General features: G+C 42.7%; 1 protein-coding gene across 2 annotated transcripts in view; it reads left to right on the forward strand.

Moving 5' to 3' along the window:
• The window catches only part of LOC144270100 (rho-related GTP-binding protein RhoG-like), a 32,600-nt gene extending 16,790 nt beyond the window's left edge, over nucleotides 1-15,810 (forward strand). The window contains exons 2-3 of one of the 2 annotated variants that reach the window (XM_077826338.1): nucleotides 9,314-9,363; nucleotides 13,104-15,810. In XM_077826338.1, coding sequence (XP_077682464.1) covers nucleotides 13,127-13,702 — 576 coding nt within the window. In that variant the 5' untranslated portion in view covers nucleotides 9,314-9,363; nucleotides 13,104-13,126 and the 3' untranslated portion in view covers nucleotides 13,703-15,810. The remainder of the gene's footprint in view (nucleotides 1-9,313; nucleotides 9,364-13,103) is intronic. The other variant, XM_077826337.1, reaches the window with a different exon arrangement.
• Nucleotides 15,811-23,067: the final 7,257 nt, after the last annotated feature.

The following is a 23,067-nucleotide window of genomic DNA, read 5'->3' on the forward strand; positions in this document are numbered from 1 at the left end:
TCATGATTTTATAGCCCTATATCATAGTCCCCCATGTTCATCTTAGAAAGAGATGACTAGTCCCCAGTCTTTTTACTCTTTCCTCATATGGAAGCTGTTCCATACCCTTAATCATTTTTGTTGCCCTTTTTCTGTACCTTTTTCCAATTTTTCCAATGCATGAAGTATATAAGGTATGTGCATACCATGGATTTATATAGTGGCATTATATTTTCTTTCTTATTTTCTATCCATTTCCTAATGGTTCCTAACATTAACTCTTTTTGACTGTTGCTTCACATTGAGCAGATGGTTTTAGAGAACTATCCATAAAGCCTCCAAGATCTTTCTTGAGTGGTAACAGCTAATTTAGACCCCTTCATTTGTATGTATAGTTGGGATTATTTTTTCGAATATGTTACTTTGCACCAATAAACATTGTATTTCATCTGCCATTTTGTTGCCCACTCACCCCGTTTAGTGAGATGCTTTTGTAACTCTTCAGTCAGCTTTAGACTTAACTATCTTGGTAAACTTTGCCACCTCACTGTTTGTTCCCTTTTCCAGGTCATTTATGAATGTTGAACAGCACAGGCCCTATTACAGATTGTTGGGGAACTGTGAAAACTTACTATTTGTTTATTCCTACCTTTGGGTCTTATCTTTTAACTAGTTACTGACCCATGAGAGGACCTTCCCTCTTATCTCCTGACTGCTTACTTTACTTAAGAGACTTTGAGGGACCTTGTAAAGGCTTTCTGAAAATCCAAGTATACTATATGCACTGGATCACCCTTGCCCACATGCTGGTTGACTCCCTCAGAGAATTCTGATAGATTGGTGAGGCATGATTTTTCTAAACAAAAACCATGTTGGTTCTTCCCCAACATATCGTGTTCATCTATGTCTGATCATTCTGTTCTTTACTATATCTGCAACCAGTTAGTCTGGTACTGAAGTTACAGTTACTAGCCTGTAACTGCCAGCATCGCCTCTGGTGCCTCTTTTTAAAAAATTGGCATTATGTTAGCTACCCTCCGGTCATCTGGTAGAGAGGCTGATTTAAGCAATAGGTTATGTACCACAGTTGTTTTGCAGTTTCATATTTGAGTTCCTTCACAACTCCTGTGTGAATACCATTTGGTCCTGGTGACTTATTACTGTTAAATTAAAGTTTGTTCCAAAGGCTCCTCTAGTGACACCTCAATCTGGGATAGTTCCTCAGATGTTTCACCTAAAAAGAATGGCTTGGGTGTGGGAGTCTCCCTGATGTGCTCTGATGTAAAGAATTAATTTAGCTGCTCTGCAATGGGCTTGTCTTCCTGGAGTATTCCTGTAGTACCTTGATCATCCAGTGACCCCACTGATTGTTTGGCAGGCTTCCTGCTTCTGATGTACTTAAAATTTTTTTTTGCAGTTAATTTTTGTCTTGTTAGTTGCTCTTCACGTTCTTTTTTGGCCTGCCTAATTTATACTTTTACACTTGACTTGTCAGAGTTAATGCTCCTTTCTGTTTTCCTCAGTAGGATTTGACTTTTAGTTTTTAAAGTATGCCTTTTTGCTTCTAACAAGAAGTGAGCTTCTTTTACTCTATTTAGCCATGATGGCATTTTTTGGTTCTCTTCTTTTTTTTAAATTTGGGATATACTTTTAGTATGAGCCTCTATTATAGTGTTTTGAAATAGTTTCCATACAGCTTGCAGGCATTTCACCTTTTGACTATTCTTTTTAACTTCTGTTTAACTAGCATTTTTGTGTAGTAGCATTTAACTTCAAAAAGGGGAACTATGGTCTGTTTCTTTGGTATTTTCCCCCTACAAGGATGTTAAATTTAGTTACGTTATGGTTGTTATTACCAAGCACCTCAGCTATAGTCATCTCTTGTACCAGATCCTGTGCACCACTTTGGACAGAATCAAGAATTGCCTCTCCCCTTGTGGGTCCCAGGACTAGCTTCTCAAGAAGTAGTCATATTCTGCTATTTCTTCCATGTTTTGCAAATTCACTTTTCTCTTTATCCTGGGTGCTAAAGCTCTTGCCCTAATTATCTCCCACCTTGATTTTAACTAATTCCTTCCTCTGTCCTTCCAGATGTACACTGCCTGCGCATCTATATTACATCCAAAACATTGCCACCAAAATTACCATTCTACCTTGTAGATCCATACACACTGCCCTCATTGAATCCCTCTATTGGCTCTCATCACTCACTATATTAAATTTAAACTTTCCATCCTTGCCTGGAAAGCCAGGCACAACTGCCCTAGCCTGCATCTTGGATCTCGCTTCATAACTCATACCTCTTTTGCCATGCCAGTGGTGCTAGTCTTAGCTCTAGGCTATATTGTAAACTTATGTCAGAAAATCCACACCCCTGTGCGATGCAGTTATCCTGACCAAACTCCTGGTGTAGACAGTGCTGTGTCAATGGGAGGGCTTCTCCTGTTGACATAGCTACCACCTCTCAAGAAGGTGGAATACCTATACCGACAGGAGAAGCTCTCCTGTCTGCATAGGTAGTGTCTTCACTACAGTGGTACAGCTGTACTTGTGCATCTGCGATGCTGCAATGGGGTAAGTATAGACAAGCCCTACATGTCTCCTATTGATTTCTCACATTCTTGTCTCCACATCTTTCATGCTGCCACCTATGCACACACCTTCCTTTCTATCCTGTTCTACTCATTTTCTTCCTTCCTCACTTAAATCTCTCCAAAAGATTCATTTTGAGGGCCACCAAAGCAAATAAATATCTAAGATGAATCCCCTCGTCTGGGTCCCTCTGTCCCTCTTCTCTTTTTGACTGTAAGATTTTCTGGACTATGAAGTGTCTTCATACTTCTATCATGTACAGCACCATGCACACTCATGGTTAAGAAATAATAAGAGAAATGAAATTACCCAGCTAGAAGTCACTTCCCTTGACAAGTTGGATTCTGGGTTCCTGATGTGTGAAGGTTTTGAGTGTTTGGAGGGTTTTGTTGGAGTCCTGCAAACTCTCCACAAGGAAATGATTGTATAGTTAAATCAGTGATACTCAGACCTCAGTGGTTTAGGAGCCAAACTAGTGATCAACATTACCCAAAAGAGACATAGTGTGAATTCATTTTCACTTACCAGAGTACTATATATTCATATTTAAACAGTATGACAAATATTTTGTGTGTATATAATATATATATTCTCACAGCATTTTCATTTTATCAACTACAATTGGTTAATAACATAGTAAAAGCAGCCTGATTGAATTATTAACCAATCACACACTGTTTTAATATGTGCTGCAAAGAGCCAAAGGAGACACCTTAAAGAGCCACTTGCAGCTTGGGAGCCTCTGTCTGAGTATCGCTGATCTAAATGTTTTAGAGCTTGGGCACGTAAGCAAGCCACATCCTCCTGCTCACTTCCCTAGATGTAGTGGAGAGAGATTAGGGTTGCCTTTCCACACTAAAGATTTTGTTTTAAAATTGAAAGTTTAGATTCTGGAGCACAAGTGACATCTTGGAGAAATTCTTATCTGCCATGCTGCTGCTTGTAAACCCCAGTTTGAAGCCTGTTGACCACTAATGAAATGTTTTGCAGCTACTCCAGTTCACTTGCAAACAAACTAGATTTGAACTGTTAATATGAAACACTCCTCACCCCCCCGCCCCCAAAAAAAGTTGATATAATTTTAGGGGGGAAACCCCCTCATTCCAGTCTTGGTCCTCATGTAACTCTGAGATTTTCCTACAATACTTTTGTCCTATAAACTGTATTGAAATAAGAATGAGGTTTGGATAAAAACTTATCTTCCTGTGGCTTACTTACCTTCTCATGCCTTGAGACTTTTTTTCTTTTTACTTCAGTGGGAATTTGATTGTAGCCTTGCCTGATTCCAAGTGTAGAGCAGTTTTCTTATGTACAGCTTAGACAAAGGCAAGTTTTTGGATAGGTGAAATGCACGAAGTCAAGGTCTTGTAGAGGAGACTGTAGCCACGTGAGCATTGTAGTTCTTGGAGTCTAGTTTTGTTCTTTTAGTAGGAAAGGTGGATGACTGACTTATTCTGTGAATGTATGAAATAAGATCTGTACGCTGTGCTTCTGTGGAATTTCTCACTGAACTCTGCCAGAAGACATGACCATTGGGGATTCTATTCTGCCTGCCAGGCCTTTCCCAGTATAATCTGTGATACTCTCTGGGTGTATCTCCACTGCTGAGATTTTTGGCTTTCTGCCTGTATGCTTTTTTCCTACTTTCAGAAAGCAGGTTTTAAAAAAAAGAAAAAAAAAATCTTCTTGGAGATTAGTTTTCATGCCAGTATTACTCCTGAGGGAGTTCTGCACCAAAAAATTAAAATTTATGCACACAATATTTTGAAATTCTGCATATTTTGTCAATAAATGTGGCTCCAGCGTGGCAGTGGGGAGCAGAGGCCACTGGCTGCATTAGGGGCTTCACGGTGATCTCCCACCTTACCTCTCCCAGTACAGGAACTCAGTAGTGAGGCTGCACCTGACCCTGACAGTGCAAAGGCTGGGCCTGTCCCAGAAACACCCCAGGGCCCTGCCTCTCTGTGCCGGGCATACCAGGTGTGGCTGGGCAGGCTCAGCCCAGCAGGATCCGAGCAGATCGAGGGACGTGATTGTTCCCCTCTATTCGACATTGGTGAGGCCTCATCTGGAGTACTGTGTCCAGTTTTGGGCCCCACACTACAAGAAGGATGTGGATAAATTGGAGAGAGTCCAGCGAAGGGCAACAAAAATGATTAGGGGACTGGAACACATGAGTTATGAGGAGAGGCTGAGGGAACTGGGATTGTTTAGTCTGCAGAAGAGAAGAATGAGGGGGAATTTGATAACTGCTTTCAACTACCTGAGAGGTGGTTCCAGAGAGGATGGTTCTAGACTATTCTCAGTGGTAGAAGAGGACAGGACAAGGAGTAATGGTCTCAAGTTGCAGTGGGGGAGGTTTAGGTTGGATATTAGGGGAACTTTTTCACTAGGAGGGTGGTGAAACACTGGAATGCGTTACCTAGGGAGGTGGTGGAATCTCCTTCCTTAGAAGTTTTTAAGGTCAGGCTTGACAAAGCCCTGGCTGGGATGATTTAATTGGGGATTGGCCCTTCTTTGAGCAGGGGGTTGGACTAGATGACCTCCTGAGGTCCCTTCCAATCCTGATATTCCATGATTCTATGATCCAAATGTGGAGGGGCTTAGCGTGGGGGGAATCCAGATGTGGGGTGAGAGGTTTCTCTGTGGGGTAACCATGGTGCGGGCAGTGGGAGATCTGGATGCACAGGGGCAATGGGACTCTGCAGGGGATCCAGGTGATGGTGGTTGGGCTCAGTGGGGAAGTCTGGGTGTAGGGAGATGGGGTTTGGCAGGGGGGGTGTCTGGGTGCTGGGGGAGTGGGGCTTGATGGGGTGGGGGCCCAGGGTGCAGCTGGTTGGGGCTCACTGGGGTGGGGGTTTGGGTGCGAGGGGGGTTGTCAGAGTCCATGTGTAGTGGGGTAGGGCTTCTCAGGGTGAGGGTTCGTTGGACCTGCTTAACGGGGGAGCCCCAGCTGCTGCTGAGGAGACACCGCATGCTGGGTTCCCACATTTTCCACCCTCTCATTCCCCTTCCCTCATTTCTCCCCACCCCTCTTACCCAATCCCACTGTGGGCACTCACTGCTCCACAGAAAACAGTGAGGGATTGTCCTCCAGGATAGGTTGTTGATCCTTGATGATGCACTGGAGAGGTTTTAGTTGGGGGCTGAAGGTGATGGCTAGTGGCGTTCTGTTACTTTCTTTGTTGGGCCTGTCCTGTAGTAGGTGACTTCTGGGTACCCTTCTGCCTCTGTCAGTCTGTTTCTTCACTTCCCCAGGTGGGTATTGTAGTTTTAAGATAGGTTTCAGAGTAACAGCCGTGTTAGTCTGTATTCGCAAAAAGAAAAGGAGTACTTGTGGCACCTTAGAGACTAACCAATTTATGTGAGCATGAGCTTTCGTGAGCTACAGCTCACTTCATCGGAAGTGAGCTGTAGCTCACGTAAATTGGTTAGTCTCTAAGGTGCCACAACTACTCCTTGTAGTTTTAAGAATGCTTGATAGAGATCCTGTAGGTGTTTATCTCTGTCTGAGGGATTAGAGTAAATGCAGTTGTATTTTAGGGCCTGATTGAATTGGCCTCGTTAGCACTACAAAAAGTAATTTTCCTTCTGATATTCACCCCTTCTTGTCAACTGTTGGGAATGGGCCACATCCACCCTGATTGAATTGGCCTTATTAGCACTGACCCCCGCCCCCCCTTGGTAAGGCAACTCCCATCTTTTCATGTGCTGTATATTTATACTGTATTTTTTAACTCCATGCGTCTGAAGTGGGTTATAGCCCACAAAAGCTTATGCCCAGATAAATTGGTTAGTCTCTAAGGTGCCACAAGGACTCCTTTTCTTTTTGCAAATACAGACTAACACGGCTGCTACTCTGAAACCATTCTTTGTATAGGCCTTTTTCACCCCTATTAAAATGGAAATTCTGGTGCAATCTTAATAGAAGTACTATCACCTCAATATAATGTACACAGCTCTACTTTCAATTATGACTCTAGGTAGCTGATCATTGATGTGTGCCACTTTAACATAATATTTTAAAAGTTGAATTACTAAACTCTAGTCCTGACACTGATTCTGGTTGGCATGTTTGAACAGTTAGGTGCACATGTTGCCACAGAATCCACCTTTTTAATGGTTGTCGCAAGAATTGGAGTGTTTTACCCCAGTCTTGTCTAGATTCTAATTTAAGTGACTTATATCTACCTAAATTTCATCCTTCCATTTGACATATAAACAAAAATTCCCAAACCTACTCTTTGTTTCCCCTCCAAACCTGTTAGGTGATTTCTGGGGCAGATTTTCTACCATGCTTTGCAGAGCTGGCTGTATCTTAGTTGTGAATAAGTGTACAATTCCCAATGTATTTTGGGATCCTTCAGTTTGCCCGGCACTAACCTGACAAGTTATTTGATGAGTCTGTTTAGGTTTATTATGTACCAAAATTTAAGTAACTTATATCCAGCTAATACAAAATATTAAAGTATACTGATCCTGGGAGGAAAACCAGAAGACAGTATTGTGGAAGCTCAGTGTAGATAAGATGTCAATGCAGATGTGATTGATAAAGTTAAGGATTAGGGCAGAGGAGAGACCCTGAAATTTGACTATTAAGAGATTATTGATGACTTCTAGAAATTGGAGGGGATCAAGGATGGAGTTGGAGGAAAAGAACTTCGCAATTTTTGTAGAAGTTTTAACCATTTTAACATGGTCTCAGTACTATGTTCTGTGGTATCTTTGCCGATTACAAAAAATGAAATGTAGTCACTCACTTTCTATCTTGACTGGAAGCAACTGATTTGTCTGCAGTTCAGGAGTCAAGGACTATAAGTAGTGCCACAAAGATATTAGGGTGGGGAGGCAGATATGTGCAGCAGTTTCATTCTTGTTCAGACTCAGCAATAGAAACTGCAGCATGAAAAAGTACAGCCAACTTTTATGCCTGCAGATGAACAGCAGGAGCTTCAGGTCTATAAAGTCCGGATTGAAAATGATGGGAATCATATGATGGTGAGAGATGGAATAGGTTGGATTTGAGGAATTCTCTGCTTGGCCATCTAGCTAAGCCCCCTGCACTAGGTCAGCATATCATAATGTTTCTTAAGGGTTGTGGGCGTAAAGTCTTAGGCCTTCTCTACACTACAGAGTTTTGTTGACAAAAGTTATCTTTTGTCAACAAAACAATGGAGATGTACGCAGTATAATTCACCTTCCACCAACAAAGCTCTCCTGCTTTGCCAACAAAATAAAACCACCTCAGTGAGAGGTGTTGAGCTTTTTGTGGTAAAGTTATATGGTCAAAGTGTTAGTGTAGACATTGCACTTGGTTATGTTGCTGTAAATTGCTTCCAGGAGGTGTCCCATAATGCCCATCCTGACCACTCTGGTCAGCAGTTCGAACTCAACTGCCTTGCACCCAGGTACACAGGTATCTGCACCTTCACCTTTAAAGGTCCAGGAATTTTTGTATTCCACTTCCTGTTTGCTTGGCATGGAGAGCTCACATAGCATCTTTCCAGCTGATCATGGCGGTTCCATGCAGCAAATACTCTCCTGCTTTGAGCACACCTGAGTTGTTGGATCTGCTTTCTCTGTGGGGAGTGGAGGCTGTGAAGTCCCAGCTTAGATTAAGCTGTAGGAACTTTGATACCTACTGTCAGATTTCTCGTGGCATGTTGGATAAGGGCTATGAACAGGGCATGCATCAGTGCCATGTGAAGATAAAATAACTGAGGCAAATGTACCAGAAGGCAAGGGAGTCAAACTGTTGCTCTAGTGCTGCACTGGAGACCTGCCATTTCTATAAGGAGCTGGACGCCATCCGCGGTGGTGACCCCACCTTCACCATCAAGATCCCTGAGGATACTTGCGGGGTGGGGGGGCAACAGCTGGAGACAGCAGACAGTGGACTCAACCCCAAGGACGAAGTCGTGGACAAGGAGGTTGAGTTGGAGGATGAGATGGGACAGGCAACAGGGTCATCTGGTACCGTGGCAAGCCAGGGCCTTTTCTTGACCCAGGCAGGTTTGAGCCAGTCCCAACAATCTGTCTCTGGTGTGCATGAAGCAGGAAAGGGGAGCTCTGGTAAGTGATCTTTTTGAGTTGACGCTGCTTTGTTATATGCTAGAAGTGGGTGAAGGGACAGAAATGTACAAGACTAGCTGTGTTTGCATGTGATTTGCATCCCCCTGTGCAACTAAGCAGTGAGGCAGAACAGTGTGTTAATGCACACTGAGATTTCATGGAATCTGCTAGAGAGATCGCTCGGCAACTTTCCTGGAGGTACTCACTAATCCTCTGTTGAAGGTTCCTTGGCAGAGCTGCTTTGTTCCTTCCCCCATTGTACGAAACTTTCCTGCACCAATCAGGAATCACTTGTGCAGGGACCAAAACAGCACAAAGGCGAGCTGCATAGGGATCCGAGCCAGACAGATGCAGGAGATGCCTCCTTGCTTACCTGCAGGAGTGAGATATTGACTTCTATGATCTCTGTCTGGAAAATTGGTGGCAGAATTTACAATTTTGTCCCTAGTTGCTTGCAGTGATCCTCTGAAAAAACCTCCCAGACCTTTTGCCCCATCTTGAGCGCTCTCCCTCCCCCGGACGAACTCACCATGTTTAGGGCGTTGGCTGAGCTGTGTGCCTGCCAAGGGACAGTGAGAAATTGATTTCAGATTTTAAAAGGTGCATTTTACTATGATTTGAAGCTGTGAATGCACTAACAAGCATGGTTCTGTTTGTTGTGTTTGTGCAGATGTGGCCTTCAGGGGAACCCACTACATGCCGGCAGAGTGCCTCTGCCAGGTAAGGAAGCCAAGGAGGACATGCTTTGAGAGGTTCTTCAATCCTCAGATGCTGAGAAACAAGAACACAAGGGTGTGGAGAGAGACAATAAGTGAAAATTATAAAATAGGCAGGACAGCAAGGAGAGCCAGGAGCGAATTTTAATGGCCCAGGAGCAGATGATAAAAGTGATGGAGGACCAAATGGAGATGTTGAAGTCTGTAATCACGCTGTAGGCAGAACACATGCGTGCTCTTCTCTCTCCCCTCCCATCCCCCTGCAGCTGATACAGAGTTGCTTGTCATGCCTTCCCCAAACTCCTCTCAGACATTTCTTGCATCTTCCCAGCCCCTCTCAGTACCCTGTTCACTCCACCCCTTCAGACAGTTTCCAAAATGATAGCTGGAGTAACACATAGCTATGAGAACCTACATCAGGACACTGCCCTTCACTGTTATCTCCCTTTCCACTGAGCATTTTCTGTGTTTTTAATTGGTGTTTAATAAAAACATACTCTCTGAAAAATAATCAGTCTTCATTTGTCTCCTACACACAGTGGTTGCTGCTGGAATTAATACACAGTTGCAATCTGATCATTTGCTGACTACAAATCACTATCAGGAATCATCAAAATTTTCATGCAAGGTGGCAAGTTAACAAAGCATGGCAGAGTGCTGTATAGCAAGACACATTGCTGGTGCTCATTGTCAAAATGGTGCCTAAAAGGCTCCAGGATTCAAATAGCGCTCTGTTGTGCCCCTATAATAGCCCTGGTTCTGGCTGCTCAAAATCAGCCGCCAGGTGATCCGCATCCATGCTCCACCCTGAGGAAAACTTTTCACCCTTAGCCTCACAAATAGTATGCAGCACACAGCAGGTTGCTATGACCATGGGAATATTTTCCTCATTTAGGTCTAATCTGCCATAAAGGCAGTGCCAGTGTGCTTTTAATCTGCCAAAAGCACATTCTACGGTCATTCTGCATTTGCTCAGCCTGTTGTTGAAGTGCTCCTTGCTGCTGTCCAGGTTTCCTATGTAAGGCTTCATGAGCCATGGGAGTAAAGGGTATGCTGGGTCTCCCAGGATCACTTTGGGCATTTCAACATCCCCCATTGGAATCTTGTCTGGAAAGAAAGTCTCTGCTTGCAGCTTTCTGTACAGGCCAATGCTCCTGAAGATGTGTGCGTCATGCACCTTCCCGGACCAGCCCGCATTGATGTCAGTGACACGCCCACAATGATCCACAAGCGCCTGCAATGCCATAGAGAAATACCCCTTTCTATTGATGTACTCCTTTGCAAGATAGTCTGGGGCCAAAATTGGGGTATGTGTGCCATCTATCGCCGTGCCACAGTTAGGAAATCCCATTGCCTCAAAGCCATCCACTGTATCACACACATTTCCAAGAGTCACAGTTTTTTGTAGTAGAATGTCCTGCACACTTGCGATAATGCAGTCCCAACTATGGACACCAAACTGATTCGCGACCTGACTGGTAGCAGTCTAGAGTTGCCAGTTTCCACAGACTGATCGCCACACGTTTCTCCACTGAGAGGGCAGCTCTCATTTTGGTGTCCTTGTGCCGCAGTGCTGGGCCAAGCTCCACGCACTGTTCTGGGAAGGTGGCTTTCTGCATCTGAATGTTCTGCAGCCACTACTCATCATTCCAGATCTGCATAACGATGCAAGCCCAAAAGCGACAGTCCACCATGTTTCAGAGTAGCAGCCGTGTTAGTCTGTATTCACAAAAAAAAAAAAAAGTACTTGTGGCACCTTTAGAGGCTAACAAATTTATTTGAGCATAAGCTTTTGTGAGCTACAGCTCACTTCGTCGGATGCCTGCAGTGGAAAATACAGTGGGGAGAAATGTGCAGCAGCTCAGTGAATGGCAAATGTAATCTGGTGGTGTTTCTCTCCATTGCACACAGCAGGTCAGGCACCTCAGATTCCTGTTTAGATTGGGAGCTGCTCATGATATACTGCATGACCAGCCATCACTTAGTCGTAACAGTGACCACAACCGTAGAGAGCAGTGCAGGATCCATCCTTTCAGACAAAAGAGGGCGGGCACACTGTAAACAGGTTGTTGAAAAATGGCACTGACCACAGTCGGAAGCCCATGGAGTGATGGAACAGAAAAAGCTGCATCATGGGATGTTGAGCCCGTATCCATGATGCTCTGTGATCCACTCTGCCTTCCCACAACTCCTAGCCTCTAGCTGCAGAAGGTAGCGAGTGGCACAGTGGGATAGGTACCCAGTGCATTACTCTGTTGATGCTAGAGCTCCGCTGATGGGAGTGTTATGTGAACATGCACAAGTGATGTAATTAGAGTGGGTTTTGATCGTTTGGCGTAACTTGCATCGACACAACTCTGAAGTGTAGACAAGGCCTTAATCTCTGATCTCTCCAGTAGTGATTCTACAACCTGCTTTTGGAAGCTTATTTTACTAATGAACTCTTTTGGTATTAGGGTTTTCCTAGTACTTAACATGAGCTTTCTTTGCTGCAGCTCATTAGTTCCTGCCTGTTCCGTCAATGATTAGTGAGAATAATCTGTTCTTGGTCTCTTTAGAACAGTTCTTTGTGTATTCAGAGTGACATGGTAGCAGTCTGATTATATTTCGAAGAACAGATGTACCAAGTTTTCCTCCTAGGTTCTATATTCTAAACCTTTTATTGGTGTGGTCTGAATACTCTACAGTACTAGGTAACTGGTGCTGAGTGAATTAATTACTTTACTTGTTTTATAGGCAGTATTCATACATCTTACTAGCGCATTTGCCTCATCTGCATTGAATCATATTCAGTTTAACTCCTAGAGCCTTCTCTGTGTTAGTACTGCTTAGGTGGTAGAGAACAAGGATAGCATGGAGTGGGCCAAGCAGTGTGATACCACAAGTGACAGAGAACATCTTGCTGTGGGGCACAAGACCGCAAATCCCTTTCTCTGCAGTCAAGTCCTAAAGACTCGTTTAGATTACCTACAAGAAATTATCTGACTGATTAAGGCTAGGTTGTAGGTATTCAGCTAATTTATTTTTATTTAGCTAAATAATCAGGATGTGTCCAATTGCCATGTGACCACTCTATTTGTATGTTGTACCTCTTTTTCCTCTCCTCTACTTCTACTGTTTCTTTCTAGAGCAGAGGGTCTCAAACTGGGAGGGCTATGGATTACGTTTTCGGGTGTGTGTGAGAAACTTGGGGGATGGGGATCCTCACTGTGCACATTTTACCCACAGTAACAAACAACTAGCAAAGCTGATTCCTTCGGACAGATCAGATCTTCAGATGGCGCTGTGCATTTTGATGCTATTCTTTTAAGCTTGAATAGCATTATACAAGTCGTTGCCATCTGTACATTAATCAGTTTATGATTCAGTGTGCACATTTAACTTTAAGCATCGCAATTTCCATTTTGCCCTTATTAAAATGGATCGTTGGCGCTGTTTGAATCAATGCCTTACTGTTTTTAATATTTAATGAGAGTTGCATGTTTTTTTTTTTATTGGTATATGTACTGGGGGGGGGGGGGAGGGATAAACACCTACAGACACAAAGGAGGGCATGATCAAATAAGTTTGAGAACCAGTGTTCTAGAGTGTAGGCTGCCTCTTTATGTGTGTTTAGCATTTAGCATGCTGTGTCCGCTACCAAAAATAAATTATTAGAAATGTTGAGGGCATTGTATTAGAGAAACCTTCTACACTTTGTTTTAAAATTCCTATAAGTGAGTGACTTTTTGTCTCTTTCGGCAGGATTCTCCATTTCTGGGTAAAGAATGCAGACAATAAAGTGTGTAGTTGTTGGAGATGGTGCGGTGGGAAAGACCTGTCTTCTCATCAGCTACACCACCAATGCCTTTCCAGAGGAGTACATACCCACTGTGTTTGACAACTATAGTGCCCAGATGACTGTGGATGGCCGGACAGTTAGTCTAAATCTCTGGGACACTGCAGGCCAGGAGGAATATGACCGTCTACGTACCCTCTCATACCCTCAAACCAATGTATTTGTCATCTGTTTTTCCATTGGAAGTCCCTCCTCTTATGCAAATGTTCGGCACAAATGGCACCCTGAAGTCTCTCACCACTGTCCTAATGTTCCAATCCTTTTAGTTGGCACCAAAAGGGACTTACGAAGTGATGTAGAAACCGTTAAAAAGCTGAAGGAGCAAAGCTTGGCTCCCACTACCCCACAACAGGGAACTTCACTGGCCAAACAGATTGGAGCAGTAAAATATTTGGAATGCTCAGCTCTGAACCAGGAGGGGGTTCGAGAGGTGTTTGCTGAAGCTGTGCGCGCAGTTTTATACCCAGTGGCAAAGAAAAACACAAAAAAGTGTGTCCTGTTGTAGTTGCCGAAGACGATGGATATTTGAAGTGAAATGAAGACTGACGGGGATCTTGGCGGGCTCCTTTCTTTTTTTTAATTGAAGATTTGCATCTTGCACTAACAGGTCTAAACAGAAATGGTTCATGCAAAGTATATTCTTGCAGTTTGGTAACTGCTTCAGGGAAACTGAGACAAACCAGTTCATTCCAGCCTAGTGAGAGACTGATGAAATATCTATCCATCTTCTAAAGTTCCAGAGTCTCCAACATCTCCAGAGTTCAGTTGGCTTCCATTCTTTTCAATAGAAGAGGATGAGGGGACTTCTTCAAAGCCAAACTTTTCCTTTACTAGACAAACTTCAGTTATTGGCCTTGCTGAAAGCGACAGATATTGATAATTTTGCTTTAAATATAGTTCCTGCTGCTTCTGGCCCTTACTGATTCATCAACTTGGTCTACCAGACAAGAGCCTGGCTTTCTAATTATTGCCTTAATTTGACATCATGAAATTTGAAAACCATTTGTCTAAATTTAAAAATGCTGAAACCTTCAATATTAATATGAGACTTACTTTATAGTGAAGAATGTGATTACTTGTCTGAAAAGTTAATGAAAACCAATCATGTTTGGTCCAGTGTTTCAGACATAAGGAACTCCTGAAATGGTTTCATTAGTATTAAGATCAGAAGTTGGCACCTCCTGATATGTGGAATTCTAGATGACAGTAACTCAAATAAATGATTCTGTGGTGGTTTAGGAACAGAGAGGTGAGATGGTAACAAAATGCAGGTCTGCCATAGTTGTCTTAACTGCATTAGGGTTTCTCTTCCCCCTCTAAAGAGTATTTTAAATTTTGAGAGTGGAGTTATTGTTCTCTCTTCAAACTGCTTGAGGTAATTGGGATGACATTCTCAAAGTGGATTTCCTAGTATGACCTGCATACTTGTATATGTACATTCCCCTGCCTTTTAGGAGAATTCCAGAGAATTGGAAGGAGGCTGTTGCTTTTGAGGAATTAGTTCTCTTTCTCCCAACCATAATTAACCCCTGCATCATTGCATGAGAGTTCATGGCAGATCATGTCTTGGAATTGTGTAGGTCCTATAACATGAAGCCAGGAACCATGTTTAACTATGGTTCCAGTTAAACTGTTTTTAATGGTTGGCCAGCTATAGTGGATACGGTTACCTGGGCTACAGCATTTTAAAAATAATTCTCCTCTCCACGCTAGCTGGTCACACATTATTATAAATTACTTTTAGCTGAAGCTCTATTTAAACACTTCAATAACTGTTCCTACCCCTTTGTGAATGGTCACTGGCTTCTATCTTCAGAAGTCTGTTTACCCACAACACCTAGGATGAGCAAAAAAGCAGCAGTGTGAAACCTCCATTAAAGACTTGCCTCTGCAACTTGCAGATCTGAAATTGATGTGCTGTATAAGAGATTCTGTATTAATATAAGGATGCTGGGATTTGTGGGTTTTGTGTACTGAAATTAATAATCTCATTCCTTGCATAGGTGCCACTGACTGTATTTGGGAGCAGCCTGTGTGAGTGGTTCAGATCTTAGTTTCTTAAAGTATCTCACCCATGCAAAAATGTGTGTTATGCCTGCACTATATGGAATGAGCTCTCTTTTCTCATTGCAGCAAGATGCTGGTGGGTTGGCAACTGTAGGGCTGTTTAGGATTAAGAGAAATATTAAATTAGCCTTGCCTTATGTGGTATTGAAGTATGCGGTGGATATATTCCTATCTGTCCCCTACTTCCCCTCAGAGAAGAGGATGTGCCTTTCTCTCTGCCTGATGTACTGATAACTTACAGTAACTACAATTCCATTATAACTGATGGCATATATTACTTTAGCAAATCCCACTCTAAAAGGCTAAATTACAAGCCACAGTTGACCCAAGCCATCAGTATGACTAGCTAATGAAACAAATGTAGTGTACTGGGAATGGTTCAGATAAACACCAAAATAACAATATGCCATGATGTTTGCAGAAGCCTGGGGATGCTTCCTTCTACATACCACTTTCTTTTTTGTTCTTCACAAAGTGCCATGAACTAGAACAACTTGGAGAGCTCTTTACTGTCTTCATAGTACCTCATTAACAGACTGATTTCAACATCTGATATTTCTGTGTATTTTCTGCCAAGAGGAGCAGGTATCCTGCTATTCTGACAGTTCTTACTCCAGGGCCTGATCTCTGCAGGAATGAATTTCAGGAGCATGCGGATATCGTGAACTTTTTTCTTTATTACAATAATTGATAATTAAAATCTGTAAATGGTCACTCTGTAAATTTGGGCTGTTGCAAATTTCTATAATTCTTAACCTATTTTATTGTAACTCTAGTGCAGAGTTTGGGTTCCTTTTTTTTTTTTGCCTTGATTTTGTCCATTGTCACATTACAAGGGAGATTTGACTTAGCTCCCTGGTTGGATATGTCTAATTCCAAATAAGATCAGAACATTCCAGCATTGAGAGAGCAGTCGAAACCAACCTTATAAAAGTTTTATATTTGAGTGGCTGGGAATGCAATTGACTTGTGACAATTCAGTCTCTCCTGTGCTATTCAGTTTTTATATCCTTCTAGCAGACTAATCATTTACATTTTTTGTCTTTGAGAGATTTCACTTATTCCCCCTCCCACCCCGGACCCAGTTGATTTGAACAGTTCAGGAGTGCTCTGTCCAAAGGATGATCTGAGGCAGTCTTTTTAGATGTATACTTTTAGCACTCAAATGCTCTCTTCAGTACACAATGGTAGCTATTTATATGGAATTTCAACCAGAAAGGCCTCAATGCTCTGCTTTTGAGTGCCAAATTTGTGACCTGTAGAATTCTTGGTGCTACTTGGGTAAATCTGAACGAGCAAATGGACCTCTCTCTAAGCAAAGGAGTTCTCTAAGCCAGTTAAAGTGGGAGGGTGAGGAGGACTCATTTGCATTAGAGGACCCTAAGATGATCTGATTGAAGTGTGGTACTGAAACATACACTGGCAACTTGATTTTTATACTTAAAAGGAATTTGTTTTGCAACTAACGATTTTAAATGATTTTTAAATTATGCAGAATTAAATTGTAATAAAGCTTTCTTGATCTCTTGCTGTTTTATTCACTCATTCCATTTTCATATTACGATTGTTCTTAATCTCTTCTGTGGAAATCTGGAGACTTGAAATATAGCAAAGCAAATTTTGAACAAATTAAGAAGTTTAATTGTTCAGTCCAGTTTTAGTGATTGTAAACTGTGTGAATCTGATGTCTCTTTACTATAAAGATGCAAGATAATTCCCACTAAAATCCTGTTTCCACATGTGAATAACTATTATAGCACTCCCTATTAGGGCTGACACTTCACATTAAGACTTTTTCAGTTGGTTATAGTTTTGCCAACCTGTAACCATTTTGTGTGAAATTTTGTACGCCAGGTGTCTGAAGTTTTTTGGAAAATTTTAGCCAGAACTGTTCAGCTGTTTTGAGAATGAGGCGGGGGCAGGGCAGCAGGGAAGGTTTTGCTTATGTTAAAATATTCTGATGACCCCATGCTTTGGACCAGAGATTTGAAATTTGTCAAGGGGTGGACTTTGTATCAGGGATGTGCCTTTTGCCATTCCTGTGAAAATCCACTTATGTTTGGCCAATCTCTGAAGGTTCTGTCCTCACTGGACATACTGTATCCCTTCACAGCTGTTATGTGTGACCAGATTGCACAGGACAGCCCATGTGTGCAGTCTCAAAGAGGAGCAGCCTTTACAGGGAAAGTCTGACAACTGCTTTTGAGTGGGCTGGACACTGAAATTGAGAGCAGTGAGAATACAGGAACCACCTGCACCTCCTGTCACCCAGCCAAACTAAAGAAGGAAGGGGAGGCAGAGAGGATAAAAGCGAGACCAGAGGGGATGGAAAAGAATAGGCTGAGACAAGGAGTTGGGGGAGTGGGAGGAAACTTGGAGTAACTGGGCCAGGGCAGGAGAGGAAGTGGGAGGCTGGAACTGATCAGGCAAAGAGACAAACAGGGAGCCCAAATGTGTGTGGAAAGACTGGAAGCTGGTGAGGGAAATGGGGGTGGTGAAAACTTTAATTTGGTCACCTTGTGCATCTGCATTGATAGTCTTGAATTACATGATCACATATTTTTTCCATGTGACCCCTAATTCATTCAGTGCACAGGCTCAACCTACTGTGGGGATGAATTGGGATTATGTATTAAAGGAGGATGTTGCCTGTAGGATGCTGCTTCGTTTGTTGCAGAAGATGGAAGGTATGTACTATTTGTAGTACCGGGACAGAGGATCACAGGAAGGGAATGGATGGTCTTCTGGTTAAGGCAACTGAATACCACCTTGGAAAACTGATTTTTATTCCTGCCTCTGCTATAATATAGAGTTCCTAATGTTAGGCAAATCATTTAAACCAAACTTTTCACAGGGGGTCACTAATTACTTCCTGAATGCTATGATGGGATACCTTGAGCTCTGATTTTCAGAAATGCTGAACTTAAAGCTATAACTGAAGTTACTGGGAGCTTTGCTAAAGTAATGTGTTAAATCAGGTGCTAGTTGTCCCATATGAGGAACCTAAAATTATTAGAAGCATATCCACTATGCTTTAGTTTCCCATCTGTAAAATGGGGATAATACCATCCTTTCACTTCACAGGAATATTATGAAGATAAGTTAACAAGGCTACATGCGGACCTTATAGCGGCACAGCTGTCCTGCTGTAAAGGTCCCCTGTGTAGCTGCTCTTTGTCAGCAGGAAAGAGCTGTCCTGCCGGCATAATTAAACCACCCCCAATGAGTGGGGTTAGCTATGTTGACAGGAGAGTGTCTCCTGCCGACTGCACTGTCCACACCAGAAATTTGTTGGTCAGGGATGTTTGTTTTTTTTTTTCCACACCCTTGATCGACAAAAGTGGTAGTGTAGTCAGCTTCTGATTATGAAGTACGAGATGCTGATCTCCTCCTTTGTAAAGTACTTTTGAGAGTTGGTGAAAGTGCCAGCTACTAGTAGTATAAATGCCATAGAAAAGCTCAGAAGGAAACTAACTACTTCAGAGCAGGAAATATGGTGAGGGGTGTGTGTGTGTGCGCTACATCTCGAACAATGACGATAAAACAAAATGTTGACTACTGCTCACTAGGTGTGCACTGAATGAAGCAGGAGTCCTGTGGAAATAATATATAATTAAAGACTATCACAATGCATAAAGGTGCCCTCTGTTTGCGTGTTTTCTAACTTTGAGTGCTTGATATTGCAAACGCACAGCACTGCTACATTCCAATTAGGGCTGTTGATTAATTGCAGTTAAATCATGTGATTAACTAAAAAAAATTAATCACAATTAAAATCGTGATTAATCCACTGTTAATAGAATACCAATTGAAATTTATTAAATATTTTTGGATGTTTTTCTACATTTTCAAATATATCTATTTCAATTACAACACAATACAAAGTGTACAGTGCTCACTTTATATTTTGATTACTAATATTTGCACTGTAAAAATAAACAAAAGAAATAGTATTTTTCAGTTCACCTCATACAAGTACTGTAGTGCAATCTCTTTATCACAAAAGTGCAACTTACAAATGTAGATTTTTTTGTTTTGTTAAATAACTGTACTCAAAAACAAAACAGTGTAAAACTTTAGAGTCTACAAGTCCACTCAGTCCTACCTCTTGTTCAGCCAATTGCTAATGCAAACAAGCTTGTTTACGTTTATGAAAGATAATGCTGCCCACTTCTTAATTACAATGTCACCTGAAAGTGAGAACAGGCGTTCACATGGCACTGTTGTAGCTGGTGTCACAAGTTATTTACGTGCCAGATGTGCTAAAGACTCATATGCCTCTTCATGCTTCGGCCATCGTTCCAGAGGACACGCTTCCATGCTGAGGATGCTTGTTAAAAAAAATAATGCGTTAATTACATTTGTGACCGAACTCCTTCGGGGAGAACTGTGTATCTCCTATTCTGTTTTACCCACATTCTGCCATATATTTCATGTTATAGCAGTCTCGGATGATGACCCAGCACATTGTGTTCATTTTAAGAACACTTTCACTGCAAATTTGACAAAATGCAAAGAAGATTCCAATGTGAAGTTTCTAAAGATAGCTACAGCACTTGACCCAAGATTTAAGAATCTGAAGTGCTTTCCAAAATTTGAGATGGATGAGGTGTGGAGCATGCTTTCATGTCTTAAAAGAGCAACATTCTGATGTGGAAACTACAGAACACAAACCACCAAAAGAGAAAATCAACCAACTGCTAGTGGCATCTAACTCAGATGATGAAAATGAACACGTCAGTCCGCTCTGCTCTGGATCGTTATCAAGCAGAACCCATCATCGACATGGACGCATGTCCTCTGGAATGGTGGTTGAAGCATGAAGGGACATATGAGTTTTTATCGCATCTGGCATGTAAATATCTTGCAATGCTGATTACAGCAGTGCCATGCAAATACCTGTTCTCACTTTCAGGTGACACTGTGAACAAGAAGCAGTTAAGCATTATCTTCTGAAAATGTAAACAAACTTGTTTGTCTGAGCTATTGGCTGAACAACAAGTAGGACTGAGTGGACTTGTAGGCTCTAAAGTTTTACATTGTTTTATTTTTGAATGCAGGTTTTTTTGAACTTACAAATGTAGAATTAACTTTCATGATAAAAAGATTTCACTATAGTACTTGTATTAGGTGACTTAAAAAATGCTGTTTTTTTTTTTTACGGTACAAATATTTGTAACAAAATAGAGCACTGTACACTTTGTATTCTGTGTTTTGACTGAAATAAATATATTTGAAAATGTAAAAAACAATAAAATACCCTTTTATTTAAATATTTTTTGGATAACAGCATGATTAATTGCGATTAAAAATATTAATTGCCTGAGAGCTCTAATTAAAATGCCCCTGGGAGGTAAGTAGGTATTTAGCTATAGCTTTGTACATAGGAGGACACTTACCCCTAGGGGAATGTCTACACTACGAAATTAGGTAGAGTAGAAGTCTATTTTTTAAAAAATCAATTTTATACAGTCAGTTGTGTATGTGCCCACTAAGCGCATTAAGTTGGCAGAGTGTGTCCTCAATACTATGGCTAGCATCGACTTACGGAGCGATGCACTGTGGGTAGCTATCCCACAGTTCCCGCAGTCTCCACTGCCCATTGGAATTCTGGGTTAAGCTCCCAATGCCTGATGGGGCAAAAACATTGTCGCGGGTGGTTTTGGGTACATGTCATCAGTTGCCCTTCCCTCCCTCCCTCTGTGAAAGCAACAGAATCGTTTTGTGCCTTTTTTCCTAGGTTACCCATGCAGATGCCATCCCACGGCAAGCATGGGGCCCGCTCAGCTCAGGACTGCTGTTGAGAGCATTGTAAACACCTCACGCATTATCCTGGAGTATGTGCAGAACCAGGTTAAGAGACGCCAGCACGAGGACGATTGTGATGAGGGCATGGACACAGACATTCCTGAAAGCACGGGCTGTGGCAATTGGGACATCATGGAGGCAGTGGGGCTGGTTGATACAGTGGAATGCCGATTCTGGGCCTGGCAAATAAGCACACACTGGTGGGACCACATAGTGTTGCAGGTATGGGATGATTCAGTGGTTGTGAAACTTTCGCATGCGTAAGGCCACTTTCCTTGAACTTTTGTGAGTTGCTTTTCCCTGCTCTGAAGCGCAGGAATATCAAGATGAGAGCTACCCTGACAGTTGAGAAGCGAGTAGTGATAGCCCTGTGGAAGCTTGCAACGCCTGACTGCTACCGGTCAGTTGGGAATCAATTTGGAGTGGGCAAGTCTACTGTGGGGACTGCTGTGATCCAAGACGTTCTCCTATCAAGGGTAGTGACTCAGGGAACCCCTTGCAGCAAAGCCATCAAGTATGACCTGCACATTTCCCAAACGGTGGTGGGGTGATAGATGGAATGCATATCCCTAATTTGGCAGCGGACCACCTTGCCAACCAGTACCTAAACTGCAAGGGGCACTTCTTGATAGTGCTGCCAGCACTGGTGGATCACAAGGGACATTTTACCGACATCAAAGTGGGATGGCCGGGAAAGGTGCATGATGCTCGCATTTTTAGGAACTCTGGGCTGTTCGAGCAGTTGCAAGAAGGGACTTACTTCCCAGACCAGAAAATTACCATTGGGGATGTTGAAATGCCAATAGTTATCCTTGGGGACCCAGCCTACCTCTTGCTCCCATGACTCATGAAGCCACACACAGGCACCCTGGCCAGTACTAAGGAGCAGTTAAACTATAGGCTGATCAAGTGCAGAATGGTGGCAGAATGTGCCTTTGGACGTTTAAAAGCTCGCTGGTGCTGTTTGCTGACTAGGTTAGACATCAGCACAACCACCATTCCCACTGTTATTGCTGCTTGCTGTGTGCTCCATAATATCTGTGAGAGTAAGGGGGAGACATTTATGGCGGGGTGGGAGGTTGAGGCAAATTGGCTGCTCAAAATTGCCAAGCTGACACAAGGGCGACTAGAAAAGCACAGCTAGGAGCGCTGCACATTAGAGAGGCTTTGAAAACTAGTTTCATGACTGGCCAGGCTACGGGGTGAAGGTTGTGAGTGTTTCTCCTTGCTACAAACCCACCCTGTTCGTTGATTTTAATTCCCTGTAAGCCAACCACCCTCCATCCTTTGACCATAGCTAGCAAAGGACATAAAATAACTATTTTGAAACTTTTCTTTCTTTCCTTTTCTTTCTTTCTTTCTTAACTAATTAAAAAAAAAAGTGAGAACTCACAAGGTAGCCTGTGTGGGGTGGGGTTCAGGAGGAGGGAAGGACAAGGCCACATTGCTTATTGTAGCCGCATTACAAATCAAAATTGTTTGAATTACAGCCTTCTGTTGCTTGGACTAGCCTCCGGAGTGAAGTGGCTGGGTGCCTGAAGCCTCCCCCCCCACCCCCCCATTCTTGGGTGTCTGGGTGAGGAGGATATGGAACTTGGAGGAGGGCAGGCAGTTATACAATGGATGCAGCAGGGGTCTGTGCTCTTGTTGGCTTTCCTGCAGTTCCAACAGATGCTTCATCATGTCCGTTTGCTCCCCCATTAGCCTCAGCATTGCCTCCTGCCTCGGCTCTTTGCACTTACTTAATGCTTTCCTGGCCTCTGCCACTGAATGCCTCCATGCATTAAGCTGTGCCCTATCAGTGCGGGAGGACTGCATGAGCTCAGAAAACATGTAAGCGTGAATGTGTTTTTTTTTTCCGCCTTCTAATCTGTGATAACCTCAGGGACGGAGCTGATGGGGGAGCATAGAAACATTTGCAGCTGGGGGGAGATAAAAAGAGAGAGTAAAATTTAAGATGATACATTTGAGAACAAAAGGGAGACTTTCACAGTG

This window comes from Eretmochelys imbricata, chromosome 9 (genome assembly GCF_965152235.1).
Source record: "Eretmochelys imbricata isolate rEreImb1 chromosome 9, rEreImb1.hap1, whole genome shotgun sequence".
NCBI classification, from domain to species: Eukaryota; Metazoa; Chordata; order Testudines; family Cheloniidae; genus Eretmochelys; species Eretmochelys imbricata.